At 50.7% G+C, this 16,140-nt stretch overlaps 1 protein-coding gene across 2 annotated transcripts in view; it reads right to left on the bottom strand.

Annotated features, from left to right (window-relative positions):
• LZTR1 (leucine zipper like post translational regulator 1) overlaps positions 1–16,140 on the bottom strand; it is a 62,949-nt gene that overhangs the window by 26,279 nt on the left and 20,530 nt on the right. For both annotated transcript variants that reach the window (XM_088475120.1, XM_088475121.1), the window contains exons 7-8: positions 14,918–14,975; positions 575–714 (exon numbers count right to left, since the gene is read on the bottom strand). In XM_088475120.1, coding sequence (XP_088331246.1) covers positions 575–714; positions 14,918–14,975 — 198 coding nt within the window. The remainder of the gene's footprint in view (positions 1–574; positions 715–14,917; positions 14,976–16,140) is intronic.

The following is a 16,140-nucleotide window of genomic DNA, read 5'->3' as shown; positions in this document are numbered from 1 at the left end:
CCCATATGTTTAATGCAATGTTATCCCCTCAATGTTGAAATGAATATTTTGCTCTGTAGTCCATTAGCCAATATCCTCACCAGACAACTCATATTGCAAACGGAAGTTATTACGCCTAATCCACGGGGTATATTTACTAAAGCGTGGGTTTTTAGAAGTGGAGATGTTGCCCATAGCAACCAGATTCTACTTAACATTTAGCACCTAGAAGATTATAGCTAGAAACTGATTGGTTGCTATGGGCAACATCTCGAGTTCTAAAAAACTGCACTTTAGTAAATATACCCCCAGGTGTGCTCTATTCCAAAAATGGAAAACACAGAGGAAAAATACATTTCTGTGAATGACCCCACACAATGTTTATAGTGTGCCTAGACTTTGCCATCTTTAGATTTTTGAAGAGACAAAAACAAACATGCCCTGTAAAAAACAAGAACACATACAGTAACAGTAATAGCAATGGCCAACTACTGGAATGTAAGTGGAACGGAAATCTGCTCCAGTCTGATTTCTAACCACATAACTATAATAACAATTGTTTATATTACGCGTCAGGCAAATGCTTGGTTCTCACACTTTTTCTGCAAATTCAAACTGGAACAAGTTGTTTGTGATCTTCGCCCCGCTCTGACCAGAGAAGACAAACATTTTGTCCCTGCAGACAGCCACTGGGAAGTTACAGCAAGAAGGCGGAATTTCTCCACTCTGATCAATCTGCAACACAGACAGCATAAACATCCAGTTACACGTGTAAGAAATACCCAACAAAGTATGCTGCAATAGATTATGAAGCCTACAGTACCTACTTATTGCATTCTAAGATTACATTATTTTCAGTTATATAAGGCAAACCATATTACACTGTGCACAGTGAATAAATCTCATTGGCGCTTACATTCTAAGGGCCTCAGTTATCAATGAGTGATATTCTCATCACTCGTTACTGACCTTAAATGGTGTTCCAACCAATCATCTCGTAACTGTCATTTTTCAAACACATGGCAGTTAGGAGCTGATGGGTTGGAGCACCATTTAAGATCAGTAACAAGTATATCACTCGTTGAAATGAAGCCCTAAATCCCCTACCACACACACGGGTCCATTCCAGTATGTTTTTGGACTGTACGATGAAAATAAAGTAAACATGGGGAAACATACAAACTCCACAAATGCACCTTTGGTTGGAAAACAACTCATTACCCCAGTGCTGTGAGGCAACAATACTAATCAATGTGCCACCTTCTTTTAAGAGATCATATTAAAGAATGTAGAGGACAATAGGACAATCGGCAGACTATTTTACAAATAAAAAAAAAAATTACATTGGCATGAATGGGTAAGAGTAGATGGATTTTTTCACCATACATGTGTCAAAGCATTTATCATGCAATGAATATCAAATGAGTCATCGCAGGAAAGCAATCAGTGATCCAAGATGGATAATAATAATAATGATCAGCATCAATGTAGGTGTGATGAACTTACCTTTGTTATCTCTCTTTCTTCGAAGTCCATAGGTTCCACAGAGTTGACCTTGGGGTATAGCTGGATCTGGATCCACGGTCATCACGCAGTTAAACTTTAGCTCCCAGGATGCATTAGGTCCATCCTCCTCTATACCTCGCCCCCGAGCCACAGGCACCTCAGTTGGTTAAGTAGCCAAGGACGGAGGAGGAAAAACAGAGAGAAGGAAGACTGGAAAGCACAAGAACCATACTCACAGAAAGGGAGATGGAAAACAGGTGACCAGCAACACAGCCCATATGAAGCCAGGTGAGTCAGGGCTGGTGCCCTGTGGACCCTATGGACTTCGAAGAAAGAGATAAAAGTTCTTACCATATCTCATTTTCTTCTTCAGGGTCCATAGGGTGTCCACAGGGTTGACCTCGGGGATGTCCCAAAGCAGTCCAACTAAGGGTGGGGACGCTCCTGTGCTGAAAGGAGAATCTGGCGTCCGAAGAAAGCATCCTGAGAGGCGAAGGTGTCAAAAGCATAGAACCTCAGAAAGGTCTGGATGGAAGACCACGTGGCCGCCTTACACATCTGGACAGTCAAGGCGCCACGGCTAGCTACTCATGAGGGGCCCACAGACCGGAGTAGAATGAGCCTTAACAGAGGCTGGAACAGGCAAGCCCTCCTGAATAGAAGCCTCAGAAATAGCCAAACGAAGCCATTTAGCCACAGTTTGTTTGTTGGCAGGCCAACCCCTCCTGTGAAATTCAAAGAGGAAGAATAAGGAATCTGACTTCCGAAGGAACTAGTCCAGTCCACATAAATGCTTAGACAATACAAAAGATAGACAGATTCCACCAATGCGTTGAGTACTAATAAAAATTAAAATTATGATAGAAAAAAATATAATTTCAATGATGATAAAGATGCTGACAATTTAATAAGAATAAAAGGACATAAAACCCTTTGTTTGACCCCTAAGGAGATTCCGGATGATCCCAGGACCGGCTACCTAGGGGTCCCAGTGCTTCTTCACTGGGTATGTGTTGCTGTATCCATTTCATACCCACTGGACACCTATTATTCCATCTGTTGGTGCTATTTATCCAGTGTGCAGCTTCATTCGTATTTTTTAATTGATATTTATCTATGTGCAATTGCATTTGCACTTTATTTCATTTGATATAATGTGATTTATGTGATTTTATGTCCTTTTATTCTTATTAAAATTGTCAGCATCTTTATCATCATTGAAATTATATTTTTTTCTATCATAATTTAATTTTTATTAGTACTCAGCGCATTGGTGGTATCTGTCTATCTTTTGTATTGTATATGTATTGGTTGTCGGTTGGTGATACTGACTTGACTGATTCCATCTCAGCAGCAGAGGTGGGCGCCCAGAGTGTCATATCCCCACTTTTTTACAATAAATGCTTAGAGCCCGGACCACATCCAAGGAGGCCTCATCCGCCGATAGGTCGGCACAACAATTTCCTGATTAATGTGGAATTTAGAAACCACCTTAGGAAGAAAACCCGGACAAGTGCGAAGCACCGCCCTGTCCTGGTGAAATATCAGAAAAGGACGACGACAGGAAAGCGCCCCCGATTCTGACACCCTCCTGGCCGAAGCAATTGCCAGGAGAAAAATAGTCTTAAATGTCAACCACTTGAGCTCCACAGACTCTAGGGTTCGAATGGAGGACCCTGTAGGGCCCGAAGCACTACCGCCAAATTCCAAGGAGCCACTGGGGAACAAAGGGAGGCTGAATTCTGAGAACACCCTGGAAAAAGTTGCGAACATCTGGTAGTGGAGCTATCCTTCGCTGGAACCACACAGATAGTGCAGACACATGAACTTTTAAAGAAGCTAGGCGTTAGCCTAGGTCCAAACCAGACTGAAGGAACGCCAAAATCCTAGAAACACGAAACACAGAGGATCGTAGTTTCTCGACTCACACCACTGAAAATAAGTATGCCACACTCTGTGGTAAATCCTGTCAGAGGCAGGCTTACGCGCCTGCAACATCGTGCTGATGACTGAGCTGGAAAAAACCCGGGACCTTAAGACGGATGTCTCAAGAGCCACGAAGTCAAAGACAGACGACCCAGATCCGGGTAAAGGCAGGGACCCTGAGACAACAGGTCCCGACGTTGAGGCAGAACGAATGGAGCGTCGATGGAGAGGCTCCGAAGATCGGAGTAACAAGGACGTCTGGGCCAAGCTGGAGCCACCAGCGGAAGCGTACCACCGTCCTGTTTGAATTTCCGAAGGACCCGAGGGAGTAGGGATATCAGAGGAAATAGATACGCCAACTGGAAAATCCATTTCAACGACAGCGCGTCCGCCAGGCTTGCGTTGGCATCTCTTGTCCTGGACCAGTACACGGGCAACTTGTGATTGTGACAGGAGGCCATGAGGTCTACCTCCGGCAGTCCCCATTTGTCCACGAGCAGTTGAAACATCTCTGGGTGAAGCGACCATTCCCCGGGATGCACGTCGTGACGGCTGAGGAAGTCTGCCTCCCAATTGAGGACTCCTGGGATGAAGACTGCCGAGATGGCCGGAAGGTGGCACTCCACCCAAGACAGGATGCGCGACACCTCTGACATCGCTGCTCGACTGCGAGTCCCCCCTTGATGGTTGATGTACGCCACCGCGGTGGCGTTGTCGGACTGAACTTGCACGGCCCTTGCTCAAAGAGCGTGACCGGACAACTGGAAGGCCCTGTACATGGCCGGAAGTTCCAGAGTGTTGATCTTCTTCCGCAGTCCAACGGCCCTGAAGGGAAAGTGGACCTGTCCCTGCACCCCAACCCCGGAGACTGGCATCTGTAGTGAGCAGAACCCAGTCCAGGATCCAAAAGGGGCGACCCTTGGTGAGATGAGATGTCTGAAGCCAGCAATCTAGCTACAGGCGCACCTCCGGCGACAAAACCAGCATCTGAGTCTGGATGCAGGGTGTGGTAACCCGTTCCATTTGGATAGAATCAGTCCCTGCAGGGGCCTGACATGGAACTGGGCATACTCCACCATGTCGAACGCCGACACTATGGACCCTATAACACTCATTGCCGAGTGAACAGACACCTGGCAACTCCTCTGGCAACTGCGCACTCGTAGTTGTAGGGAGGAAATCTTTTCTGGAGTCAGAAAGATCCTTTGCTGACAAGAATCCAGAAGAGCTCCCAATGAACCATCCTTTGTGACAGAATCAGGGAGGACTTTTTCCAGTTTATCAGCCACCCGTGCACTTGCAGACAAGCTATCATCAGGTGCAGGATGCCAGCAATAGGAGGTCGTCGAGATATGGCAGATGCTGATACCCTGGCTCCGCAGCTGGGCCGCCATGACAGCCTTAATTTTGGTGAATACCCTTGGAACCGTGGAGAGGCCAAAGGGCAGAGCCTGATATTGGAAGTGGTGCTGACGTATAGCAAACCGCAGATACCTCTGGTGTAAAGGCGCTATAGGAACATGGAGGTAAGCATCCTGGATGCCCAGGGAAACCATGTAATCCCCCGGTTCCATAACCAGAATGATGGAACGTGACGTTCCATCCTGAATTTGGGCACTCTGAGGAACTTGCTCAGCGGCTTTAGGTTGAGGATAGGCCGATGAGACCACTTGGGTTTCTGAACCAGAAACAGTAGAGTAGTAACCTGTCCTGCGTTGAGAAGGCATAATGGGAACAATGACCCCTGCTTTCAGCAAGACTCTATGGCTCCCTGAATCTGCAAGGCCTTGGTCTTGTCCTGAGTACTCATGCAGAATAACTGGTGGGGAGGTCTGTGACATAAGGAAAGGGCGTACCCCTGAGAGACCACTTCTCGTACCAAAGCATCCATGGTGGTAGTGCACCAGCACGGTGCGAATTGAAAAAGTCGGCATCCCACTCTGGGATCCCTCACAGGGAGGCCCGTCCCATCTGGCTGAAGTATTATCCTCAGGCTTGGAAGCAGGTCGTCTAGCGCACCAGGCCTGCTTCTTTGGTTTAAGGGCAGCCTTGGTTGCCGACTGCCTCGGGAAGGACTGACCCTTGGACTTCCCTTGAGTCCGAAAGGACCAAAAAGCAGAGGTCCTAGTCTTAGAAGGCGCAGCCGCCAAAGGATAAAAACGCTGACTTCTGGGCCAAATAATATCTCCCCATTAAAGGGTAAGGCCTCCAGGCCTTTCTTGGAATCCCCATCTGCTCTCCAAGAACGTAGCCACAAAGACCGGCGAGCAGACACAGCTGCCGCCAATACTCTGGAAGTCAAAGAACTGGCATTCAAAGCCGCTTCGCCAATATAGGAAGCTGCATCCCTCATCTGTCCCACTAAAGCTCTCTGAACCTTCCTCAGGAAAAGTATCTTCCAGTACATTAGCCCAGCTCTCAATGGCTTCAGCCACCCAAACGATGGCCATGGACGGACGGGCCACCGTCCCTTAGAGTGAATAACAAGAGATATGGTAAGAACTTACCTTTGTTATCTCTGTTTCTACGAAGTCCATAGGGTCCACAGGGTTGACCTTGGGGTATAGCTGGATCCTGGATCCTCGGGCACCACGGAGTTAAAGCTTTTAGCTGCTCCCAGGATGCACTTGGGTCCAACCTCCCCTATACCCCGCCCCCGAGCCACAGGCACCTCAGTTGGTAAGCAGCCCAGGCCGGAGGAGGAGACGAAACAGAGAGAAGGAAGACTGGAACACACAAGAACCATACTCACAGAAATGGGAGACGGAAAACCGGTGACCAGTCACAGAGCCCATATGAAGCCAGGTGCGTCAGGGCGGGTGCCCTGTGGACCCTATGGACTTCGTAGAAACAGAGATAACAAAGGTAAGTTCTTACCATATCTCTTGTTTTCTACTTCAGGGTCCATAGGGGGTCCACAGGGTTGACCTTGGGGATGTCCCAAAGCAGTCCAACTAAGGGCGGGGACGCTCCTGTGCTGATAGGAGAACCCGGCGCCCAAAGGATGCATCCTGAGAGGCAAAGGTGTCAAACGCATAGAACCTCAAAAAGGTCTGAATGGAAGACCAGGTGGCCGCCTTACAGAGCTGAACAGCAGAGGCGCCACGGCTAGCAGCCCAAGAAGGGCCCACGGACCGAGTGGAATGAGCCTTAACAGAGGCTGGAACAGCTAAACCCTCCTGCATATAAGCCTCAATAATAACAGAACGAAGCCAACGGGCTAGAGTCTGTTTGTTGGCAGGCCAACCCCTCTTGTGAAAACCAAAGAGGATAAACAAAGAATCCGACTTCCTCACAGAACTAGTCCGGTCCACATAAACCTGGAGTGCCCTTACAACGTCTAAGGAAGTCTCCCCAGCCGAAAGATCAGGTGACTGAAAGGCTGGTACAACAATTTCCTGATTAATGTGGAACCTGGAAACCACCTTAGGCAGGAAATCAGGACGAGTGCGAAGCACCGCTCTGTCCTGATGAAAAATCAGAAAAGGGGGACGACAAGAAAGCGCCCCCAAATCTGAAACCCTCCTGGCAGAAGCAATTGCCAAGAGGAAAACAGTTTTAAAAGTTAGCCACTTGAGCTCCACTGACTCCAAGGGCTCAAAAGGAGGACCCTGTAAGGCCCTAAGAACCACCGCCAAATCCCACGGGGCCACAGGTGGCACAAAGGGAGGCTGGATTCTCAAAACACCCTGGAAAAAGGTGTGTACGTCCGGCATAGCAGCGATCCTGCGCTGGAACCACACCGACAGACCAGACACGTGTACCTTCAGTGAGGAAAGACGTAATCCTAAGTCCAAACCGGACTGAAGGAAAGCCAGAATACGCGAAACTCGGAACACCTGGGGATCATAGTTTCTGGCCTCGCACCACTGAAAGTAAGTGTGCCACACTCTGTGATAGATCCTCGCGGAAGCAGGCTTGCGCGCCCTCAGCATGGTGGTAATAACGGAGCTAGAAAAGCCCCGAGACCTCAGGACGGCTGTCTCAAGAGCCACGCCGTCAAAGATAGTCGACCCAGATCCGGGTGAAGACAGGGCCCCTGAGACAACAGGTCCCGCCGTTGAGGTAGGAGGTACGGAGCGTCGATGGACAGGCTCCGCAGATCGGAGTACCACGGCCTTCTGGGCCACGCTGGGGCCACCAGGATCAGTGTGCCTCCGTCCTGTTTGAACTTGCGCAGGACCCGAGGCAGCAGAGATATCGGAGGGAACAAGTAAGCCAGTTGAAACAGCCATTTCACCGACAGCGCGTCTATCAGACTTGCGCCTGCGTCCCTTGTCCTTGACCCGTACACAGGCAGCTTGTGATTGTAACGGGACGCCATCAGGTCCAGCTCTGGCAGCCCCCACTTGTCCACGAGTAGTTGGAATACCTCTGGATGAAGCGACCATTCCCCGGGATGCACATCGTAACGGCTGAGGAAGTCTGCCTCCCAATTGAGGACTCCTGGGATGAAAACTGCCGAGAGAGCTGGAAGATAGCGCTCCGCCCAAGCCAGGACGCGGGACACCTCCGACATCGCAGCTCGACTGCGAGTCCCTCCCTGGTGATTGATGTACGCCACCGTGGTGGCGTTGTCTGACTGCACCTGAACGGCCCTTCCGTGAAGAGCGGTGCCGGACGACTGCAGGGCTCTGTATACTGCCCGCAGTTCCAGGATGTTGATGGGAAGAATCGCTTCCTCCGCCGACCAACGACCCTGAAGTGACAAGGAGCCTGTCACCGCCCCCCAACCCCGGATACTGGCATCTGTCGTGAGCAGAACCCATTCCGGGATCCAAAAGGGGCGCCCCTCCAGGAGATGCGCTGTCTGCAGCCACCAGGCTAGGGACAGACGCACCTCCGAGGACAACACCAGCATCTGAGAGCGGATCCTGTGTGGCAATCCGTTCCATTCTGAAAGAATCAGCCCCTGCAGGGGCCTGGAATGGAACTGGGCAAACTCCACCATGTCGAATGCCGACACCATGGACCCCAAAACTCTCATCGCTGAGTGCACCGACACTCTGCCACTGCTCAGACAACTGTGAATCCGCAGCTGTAAGGAGGAGACCTTCTCTGGAGTCAGAAAAATCCGTTGCTGACGAGAGTCCAGCAGGGCCCCCAAATGAACCATCCGTTGTGATGGGATGAGGGAGGATTTCTTCCAGTTGATCAACCAGCCGTGCGCCTGTAGACAAGCGACCGTCAGGTGGAGATGCTGGATCAGTACCTCCGGGGAGCTTGCCAGCAAGAGGAGGTCGTCTAGATACGGTAGCAACCGTATCCCCTGGCTCCGAAGGTGAGCCGCCATGACCGCCATCACCTTGGTAAATACCCTTGGTGCCGTGGAGAGACCAAAGGGTAGAGCCCTGAATTGGTAGTGGTTGTGGAGAATAGCAAACCGCAGAAACCGTTGGTGCGATGTTGCTATAGGCACATGGAGGTAGGCGTCCTGGATATCCAGGGAGACCATATAATCCCCCGGTTCCATCGCCAGTATGATGGAACGCAAAGTTTCCATCCTGAATTTGGGAACCCTGAGAAACCTGTTCAGGGACTTCAAATTGAGGATGGGGCGATGAGAGCCATTGGGTTTCTGCACCAGAAACAGCGTAGAGTAATACCCCATCCCACGTTGAGACTGTGGTACGGGTATAATGACCCCCGCCGTCAGCAAGGCCTCTATGGCTTCCTGAACCTGCAAGGCCTTGGTTTTGTCCTGAGAAGGACTTGTGCAAAAAAACTGGCAAGGCGGCCTGTGCCGAAAAGACAGGGCGTACCCCTGGGAGACCACTTCTCGCACCCAGGCATCCGTGGTGGTATTGTGCCAGCACTGGGCGAATTGAAGAAGTCGGCCTCCCACTCTGGGGTCCCCCAGAGGGAGGCCCGTCCCATCACGCAGAAGGCTTATCTTCTGGCTTGGAAGAAGGGCGCCTAGCACTCCAGGCTTGCTTCTTTGGCTTTGAGGCGGTCTTGGGTGCGGACTGCCTCGGGAAGGACTGACCCTTTGCCTTGCCCTGAACCCGAAAGGAACGAAACGCCGAGCTCCGGACCTTAGCAGGTGTAGTAGCTGAAGGGAGGAAGGCTGACTTGGATTTTGCCAGGGTATCTACTATTTTGTCCAGGTCCGGACCAAATAGTAATTCCCCATTAAAAGGTAAGGCCTCCAAGCCTTTCTTTGAATCCGCGTCTGCTCTCCAAGACCGCAACCACAAGGATCTACGAGCAGACACTGCTGCCGCCGAAACCCTAGAGGTCAACAGGCTAGCATCCAAAGATGCTTCTCCAATGTAGGAGGCGGCATCTCTCATCTGTCCTAACAACGCCCCCTGGACGTCCGGAGATTCATCCGTAAACGTGTCCTCCAAGGCGTTGGCCCACCCCTCAATGGCCTTGGCCACCCAGGAGATGGCCATGGACGGCCGGGCTACAGCCCCTGAGAGAGAATAAATAGACTTTAGACAAGTCTCCACCTTCCTGTCCGTAGGATCCTTCAGCGAGGATATAGACGGCAATGGCAAAGTAGCACTCCTGATGAGGCGTGTTACATGGGAATCGACTGCAGGCGGAGTTTCCCATTTCTTACAATGCGCTTCCGGGAATGGATAATTGGACGCCAAGCGTTTCTGTGGCAGGAAACGCTTACTGGGCGTCTGCCAGGCCACCGCCATGTGATCAGTCAACTGATCAGACAAGGGGAACGCTGTAGAAGTAACCTTAGCTTTTTTAAAACTAGGATACCTTGACTTGGGAGCGGGTGCCTCATCCTCAATCAGAAGAATAGCCCGCACCGCCTTAACCAGAGCCCGCACATTGATGGAAGACTTAGTGTCTACCTCCTGGACTGAGGCATCTGAGGCTGAGTCATCCTGTACCTCACCATCATCCGAGAACCCCTCAGAATCCGAAAGATGCGCAGCCTGTGCCATGACTGAGCGTTTAGACGCCCTGGAGGGCACGTCACTGCGCAACATCGACTGAAAAGCCGAAGATGCTGCCGCCAAATCTTGGACAGTGTGGGAAAGCGCATCCACCCAGGGTGGAGGAGCTGTCACAGGAGCCTGAAACGGCACCACAGCCGGCTGTGCCACAGGGGTGGACTGAATATACATTGGCAACCCCGCATAGGGACCAACAGGCTGAGACCCCGGGGGAGTCTGCAATAATTGTGGGACACCCGGGGAATGGGGGATGGCAGGCTGGGGCAACGCCCTAGTAGGGGCGGCAGTCGGGACCGACAGACGGTCCGCGATGGACACCAGCACCTGGGAAAACATCGCCCATGGTGGCTCCTGCGAAATGGGAGGTTTAGACGTACCAGGGACCGCCTGGCACCGTCCGCACAGGCCGTCCTGTGACAAATCCTCCCTATCCACTCCTGCAGAACAGCGCCTGCAGGAGAACAATGCTGGAGCCCCGGAGTGCTCAATCTCCTCCTCAGACATGACTTAGGAAGAAAACGTGCGCACTCACCAGTGTGCTGAACAACAGCCCACAATATGGTACTGTGTAGCACACAACTGTATGTGACGGACCTCACAAATACGTGATCTATATAGGTGAGGTCAGTAGAAACACCCTTCCCCCGCACACCTGTAGGGCTTGTAGGAGAAGGAAAGGGATAGGTACAGGCCGACAGTAAGTAGAAAAAAGACACAGACAGGCAGCACTAGCAAAAGTCACATACCATGCAGGAAGATATACTCACTGCACCTTTCCACTACAATCAACCTCCCAGATTCAGTGTCTGGGAGGGCTATAGCGCTGTGTACACTGTCCTTCTGCAGGGGAGAGGTACACAGGGGGACCGGTCCGCGTGCTCCCTGAGAGTATCCACGCTGCCACAGAGAAAATGGCCGCTGGAGACCTCAGAGGAGGAGTGGCCGAGTATCTGCAGCTCAGCGACGCCAGACTCCGAGCTGAAAGGCGCGCTGAGCTGAGGGGAGGAGCCGCTGACAGGGAAGGCTTCCTCCCCTGGCTAGCATATTAACCCCCGGGTTGCCGGCATCCCGCTTGCCGCGATATTAACCCTGGTGGTCTAGTGGTCTGGCGGGGTATGCCTCCGCTGGAGGGGGGGCCCGCCGCCACCGCTAGCACCCCCGGTCTGTCCCCTAGACCGGGGGCATGGGGACTGCATTTAAAAGGAACCCGCGCACCGCCGCTAATCAGCGGTGCGCGGCTTACCTGATCTCCCCGGCGTCTTCCGGCAGCAGTCCCGGGGGAAACCAGAGTCCGGCTAGTACAGACTCTGGCTTCCCCCGCCGCGATCCCCAGTTCAGTGCTGGCGTCGCGGCGCCAGCAGGGAGAAGGAGCGGCAGCGTGGGCGTCTGTACAGACAGCCCAGCGCTGCTGCTCTAGAGAAAAAACTTATAGTAAAAAATAAATAAATTTAACTAAGTTCAATAAAAAATTAAAAGCTTTAGGGGGCTGCTCCTGCAGCCCACCCCGCAGGGTGACCCGACTCCGGCCGGGCACCATCTAAAACTGAGGTGCCTGTGGCTCGGGGGCGGGGTATAGGGGAGGTTGGACCCAAGTGCATCCTGGGAGCAGCTAAAAGCTTTAACTCCGTGGTGCCCGAGGATCCAGGATCCAGCTATACCCCAAGGTCAACCCTGTGGACCCCCTATGGACCCTGAAGTAGAAAGACTGATTTTAAACAAGTCTCCACCTTCCTGTCTGCGGGATCCTTTAGGGATGAAATGAAAGGCATAGGCAAGGTAGCACTCTTGATTAAGCGAGTAACATGAGAATCCACCACAGGCGGAGTGTCCCACTTTTTGCAATGACTTGCAGGAAACTGACAACTAGACGCTAAACGTTTCTGCAGCTGGCACCTTTTACTAGGTGACTGCCAGGCTTCCGCCATATGATCAGTCAGTTGGTCAGGAAAAACAGCCGAAGTAACTTTTGCCTGTTTGAAATTTGGGTATTTGAATTAGGGGCCTATGCGTCATCTTCTATGTCAAGAATGGATCGCACCGCCCTTACCAATGCCGACACATTAATGGAAGATTTAGTTTCCACTTCCCGGACAGGGGAATTCTAGTCAGAGTCCTCAGGCACTTCCCCGTCATCCGAGGACACATCCAAGTCTGACAGTTGCGTAGACTGGGACGACATAACAGAGCGTTTAGACGCCTTCTGAGGTTTGTCATTCTGTAGCATAGTTTGAAAGGCTGAAGATGAAGCCGCCAAACTCTGGACGGAACTGGAGAACACATCCACCCAAGGTGGTTGACCCAGACTGAGTCACTGGAGGAGACTGAATATATATATATATATATATATATATACACCCCGTATATGGACTAACAGTCTGAGGCCCAGGGGAAGGGAATAATTGCAGTATGCCCTGAGAAGGGAGGATGGCTGGTTGGGGTAACCCCATATGGGGAAGAGCATCCGGGACCGCCAGCCAATGCAACGGATGCCAGCACCTGAGAAAACACAGCTCAAGGAGTGTCCTGTCCCAAAGTTGGGGGTTAGAGTGATAAATCCTCCTTAGTGACCCCTGCGATGCAGCATCTGCAGGAGAACAGATTGGGAGCCGCGGAGCGCTCAACTTCCTCGTTAGACATGACTGACATACATATATATATATATATATATTATACACACACACATACATACAAACATACACACACATAGATACATAGATATATATATATCTATATCTAATTTAAAAGGGAAGTTCAGTGGCTCACTCCTGGCGCACCCACAAGCATGCAACATACAGGTCCCCAGATATGGTACCGTGTAGCACGCAACAGTATGAGACCGACCTCACAAATACATGAATTTATATAAGTGAGATCAGAGAAAAGCCCTTCCCCCACACACCTACCAAGGCTGCTGGAGAAGGAAAGAGCTAGGTATTGACTGACAGTATTCTTAGAGAATAAAGATTGTAAGCTTCATGGTACAGGGACTGATGTGAATGGGCAATATATTCTCTGTAAATATGTGTCCATTCTATAGTAAGAAATAAATGAATAATATTTCTACTGCTAAGTAAAAAAAAAACCACAATACTGAGTCTCGCTCAATTGTGTATCCACACCCATCAGCCAAACATTAAAACCAACTGCCTAATATTGTGTAGGTCCCCCTCATGCCAAAACAGCTTTGACAGATTAAGGCATGGACTCCACAAGAGCTCTGAAGTTGTCCTGTGGTAACAGGTGACCAAGCCTAAAAGCGAAACGTACGTCCTTTGAGCTGCTTGCTCCAAGCTGCATTACAGACACACACCCTTGCAGCCCTTGTCCTATTGAATTGTGGACCGGAGGTACTTCTCTGTCCCCTCTTTAACACTCTCTTATCTGGATAATGCCTGTGACCTCTCCTGCAATGCCAACAAGGTAACAGGCCTCAGTGTCCTGCAGGGGGAAGGGAGGGAGAATTGCAGTGCAGCACTCACCACCGGTAAATATTATGCCGTGCGCATCTATTCACAGTTTGATAAGAGCTTGTGGGCAGCCCAGCATGTCCGTAAGGGCTGGACACCCCACTGGCTCTCAGTCAAAAGTGCCCATTATGTAGTGCCCCCTGTATATGTGCCCTTTATACAGCGCCCCCTGTATTTGTGCCCTTTATACATTGCCCCCCTGTAGCTTTGCTTTGCCCTTATGCAATGTCCCCAGGCTGAAGTAGTGCCCCCGGACTGGTCCCTTATGCAGTGCCCCCAGGTTTAAATAGTGTCCCTTATGCAGTGCCCCCAGGCTTAAATAGTGTCCCTTATGCAGTGCCCCCAGGCTGGTCCCTTATGCAGTGCCCCCAGGCTGGTCCCTTATGCAGTGCCCCCAGGCTAGTCCCTTATGCAGTGCCCCCATGGTGCCATACAAAGCCGCCCAGGTAGCACTCAAACAGGACAGCAAATCGCAAACTATACAGATATAGGAGCCGCTTTCAAAGACATGCTTGTGTGAAAGCAGCCCCCCCCCCCAAAAAAAAGCTCCCCAAAACACCAATAGATAAATAACCAATTATTCTCCCTTGCGTGCTTCCATATAGAAACCGCAGCACACTAAGGAGTAAGTGAAAAAAACACCACATCTTGAGGGGAGAGGCAGCAACAGAAGAGAAAAACAGATCCACCTGCTAGAGAAGGCTTCTCCCCATACGCAGGGGTTAAATAGTTCCCCTTAGGCAGTGTCCCCATACTGGTCGCGGTCCCAGCAAGAGCCCCAGCCCAGAACTTACCTTAACTTGCTCGCCGCTCCCACTCCCTCACTCTGACTGGATCCAACTAGATCCAGCAGGCGCGCGGGGGCAGGCTCCTCACATCGCGGGTGACGTCATCCGCACACTGCATCACTGGGAACGCTTGCCTCTGAAGCGATCGGAGGCTTCTTTAGCCGGGCGGTAGGCTGTTTCTGCCAGGTGATACGCCCGCAGAAAACAACCTGGGGAGAACACTGCCATACATCACCACACCCCATACATAAACATTACACCAAGTACATCATAATCTCCATTTGTTACTGTAATACCAGTAGTTTAGTCTAAGCAGTATTTATATTACCTCTTCCCAACATGTTAGCTCCCGGTCTTGCAAACTGATGGTCCACATGTCATTTAACCTAAATAAATTGAAAAAAAAAATCGAACAACATAACTTAAATACATCCTAAACCATTGCGTTGTAGCAGAAAGTGAAGGGGATCAGACTATTACTGCATATGAGCATGAATTTTGTGTAACTTTGACTGCACTGGTACCAAACAGAAGACAAAAGTTGAACAGTAAAAAGAATACATTAATAAATTTTTTGGGCAGTCACCCTTTCCCACATTCTTGGAGATAATGGCCACAAATAGTTAGAATCTGATTGTTTGCTATGGGCAACAGCACTTTTAAAACGCACACTTTAGTAAATTTACCCCCTAGGCTCAACACAGGACAGCCGGGGGAGGAAATCTTATCTCTAGGCCATAGGAGTGCAGCATGTATAGGCATCTAACTAAAACAAAGCATGATCTTAGTAGTGGTCATTTTTTTTATTGTACAATTTCTTTCTTTATTGCAGCATGAAAATAAAAAAAAGTACAATTGAAATACCGTATATACTCGAGTATAAGCCGAGTTTTTCAGCACATTTTTTGTGCTGAAAAAGCCCCCCCTCGGCTTATACTCGAGTCATGCCCGCATGGTATGCAGCTGAGTAGTGTACCATGCGGGCCGCGGTGCAGACTGTGTCTCTGTGACACAGCTGCACCGCGTGTGTAGCGCTGACCGGACGGAGTTCGGTCAGCACTACACAGTGCCAAACACACAGCCGCCGGTGCCGGGAGCTGTGTGTTTGTTGTAATCAGCAGCCGATGAGAGTCTGTCAGACTCTCATCGGCTGCTGCTGCTCCCACTGCGGGAGCTCTCTTCCGGCTACCGCAGTGGGAAATGGGAGAGACGTCGTCATGACGACCTTTCCCCCATAATGCAAAGCAGCTGGAGGAGCCAGTAGCAGCGTCGGGACCAGGAGCGGTGTTTCAGGTGTTTTTTATTATTTTTTTATTATTACATCTCTCTCTACTGGGGGGGGGGGACTACTGGGGGCAGTACCAAGGGGGGGGGATTACTACTGGGGGCACCACCGGGGGGGGGGGGGGGGGGGGGGGGAGATTAATTCTGGGGGCACTACCATATATTGCTACTGGGGGCACTACCAGGGGGTGGTATTACTACTGGGGGCACTACCAGAGGGAGTATTATTACTGGGGGCACTACCAGGGGGGGAATATTACTACTGGG

Source organism: Taudactylus pleione, unplaced genomic scaffold (genome assembly GCF_031769625.1).
Source record: "Taudactylus pleione unplaced genomic scaffold, aTauple2 ptg000162l, whole genome shotgun sequence".
NCBI lineage: Eukaryota > Metazoa > Chordata > Amphibia > Anura > Myobatrachidae > Taudactylus > Taudactylus pleione.
The sequence above is the reverse complement of the archived record's forward strand: the minus strand, read 5'-3'. Positions and strand labels throughout refer to the sequence as shown.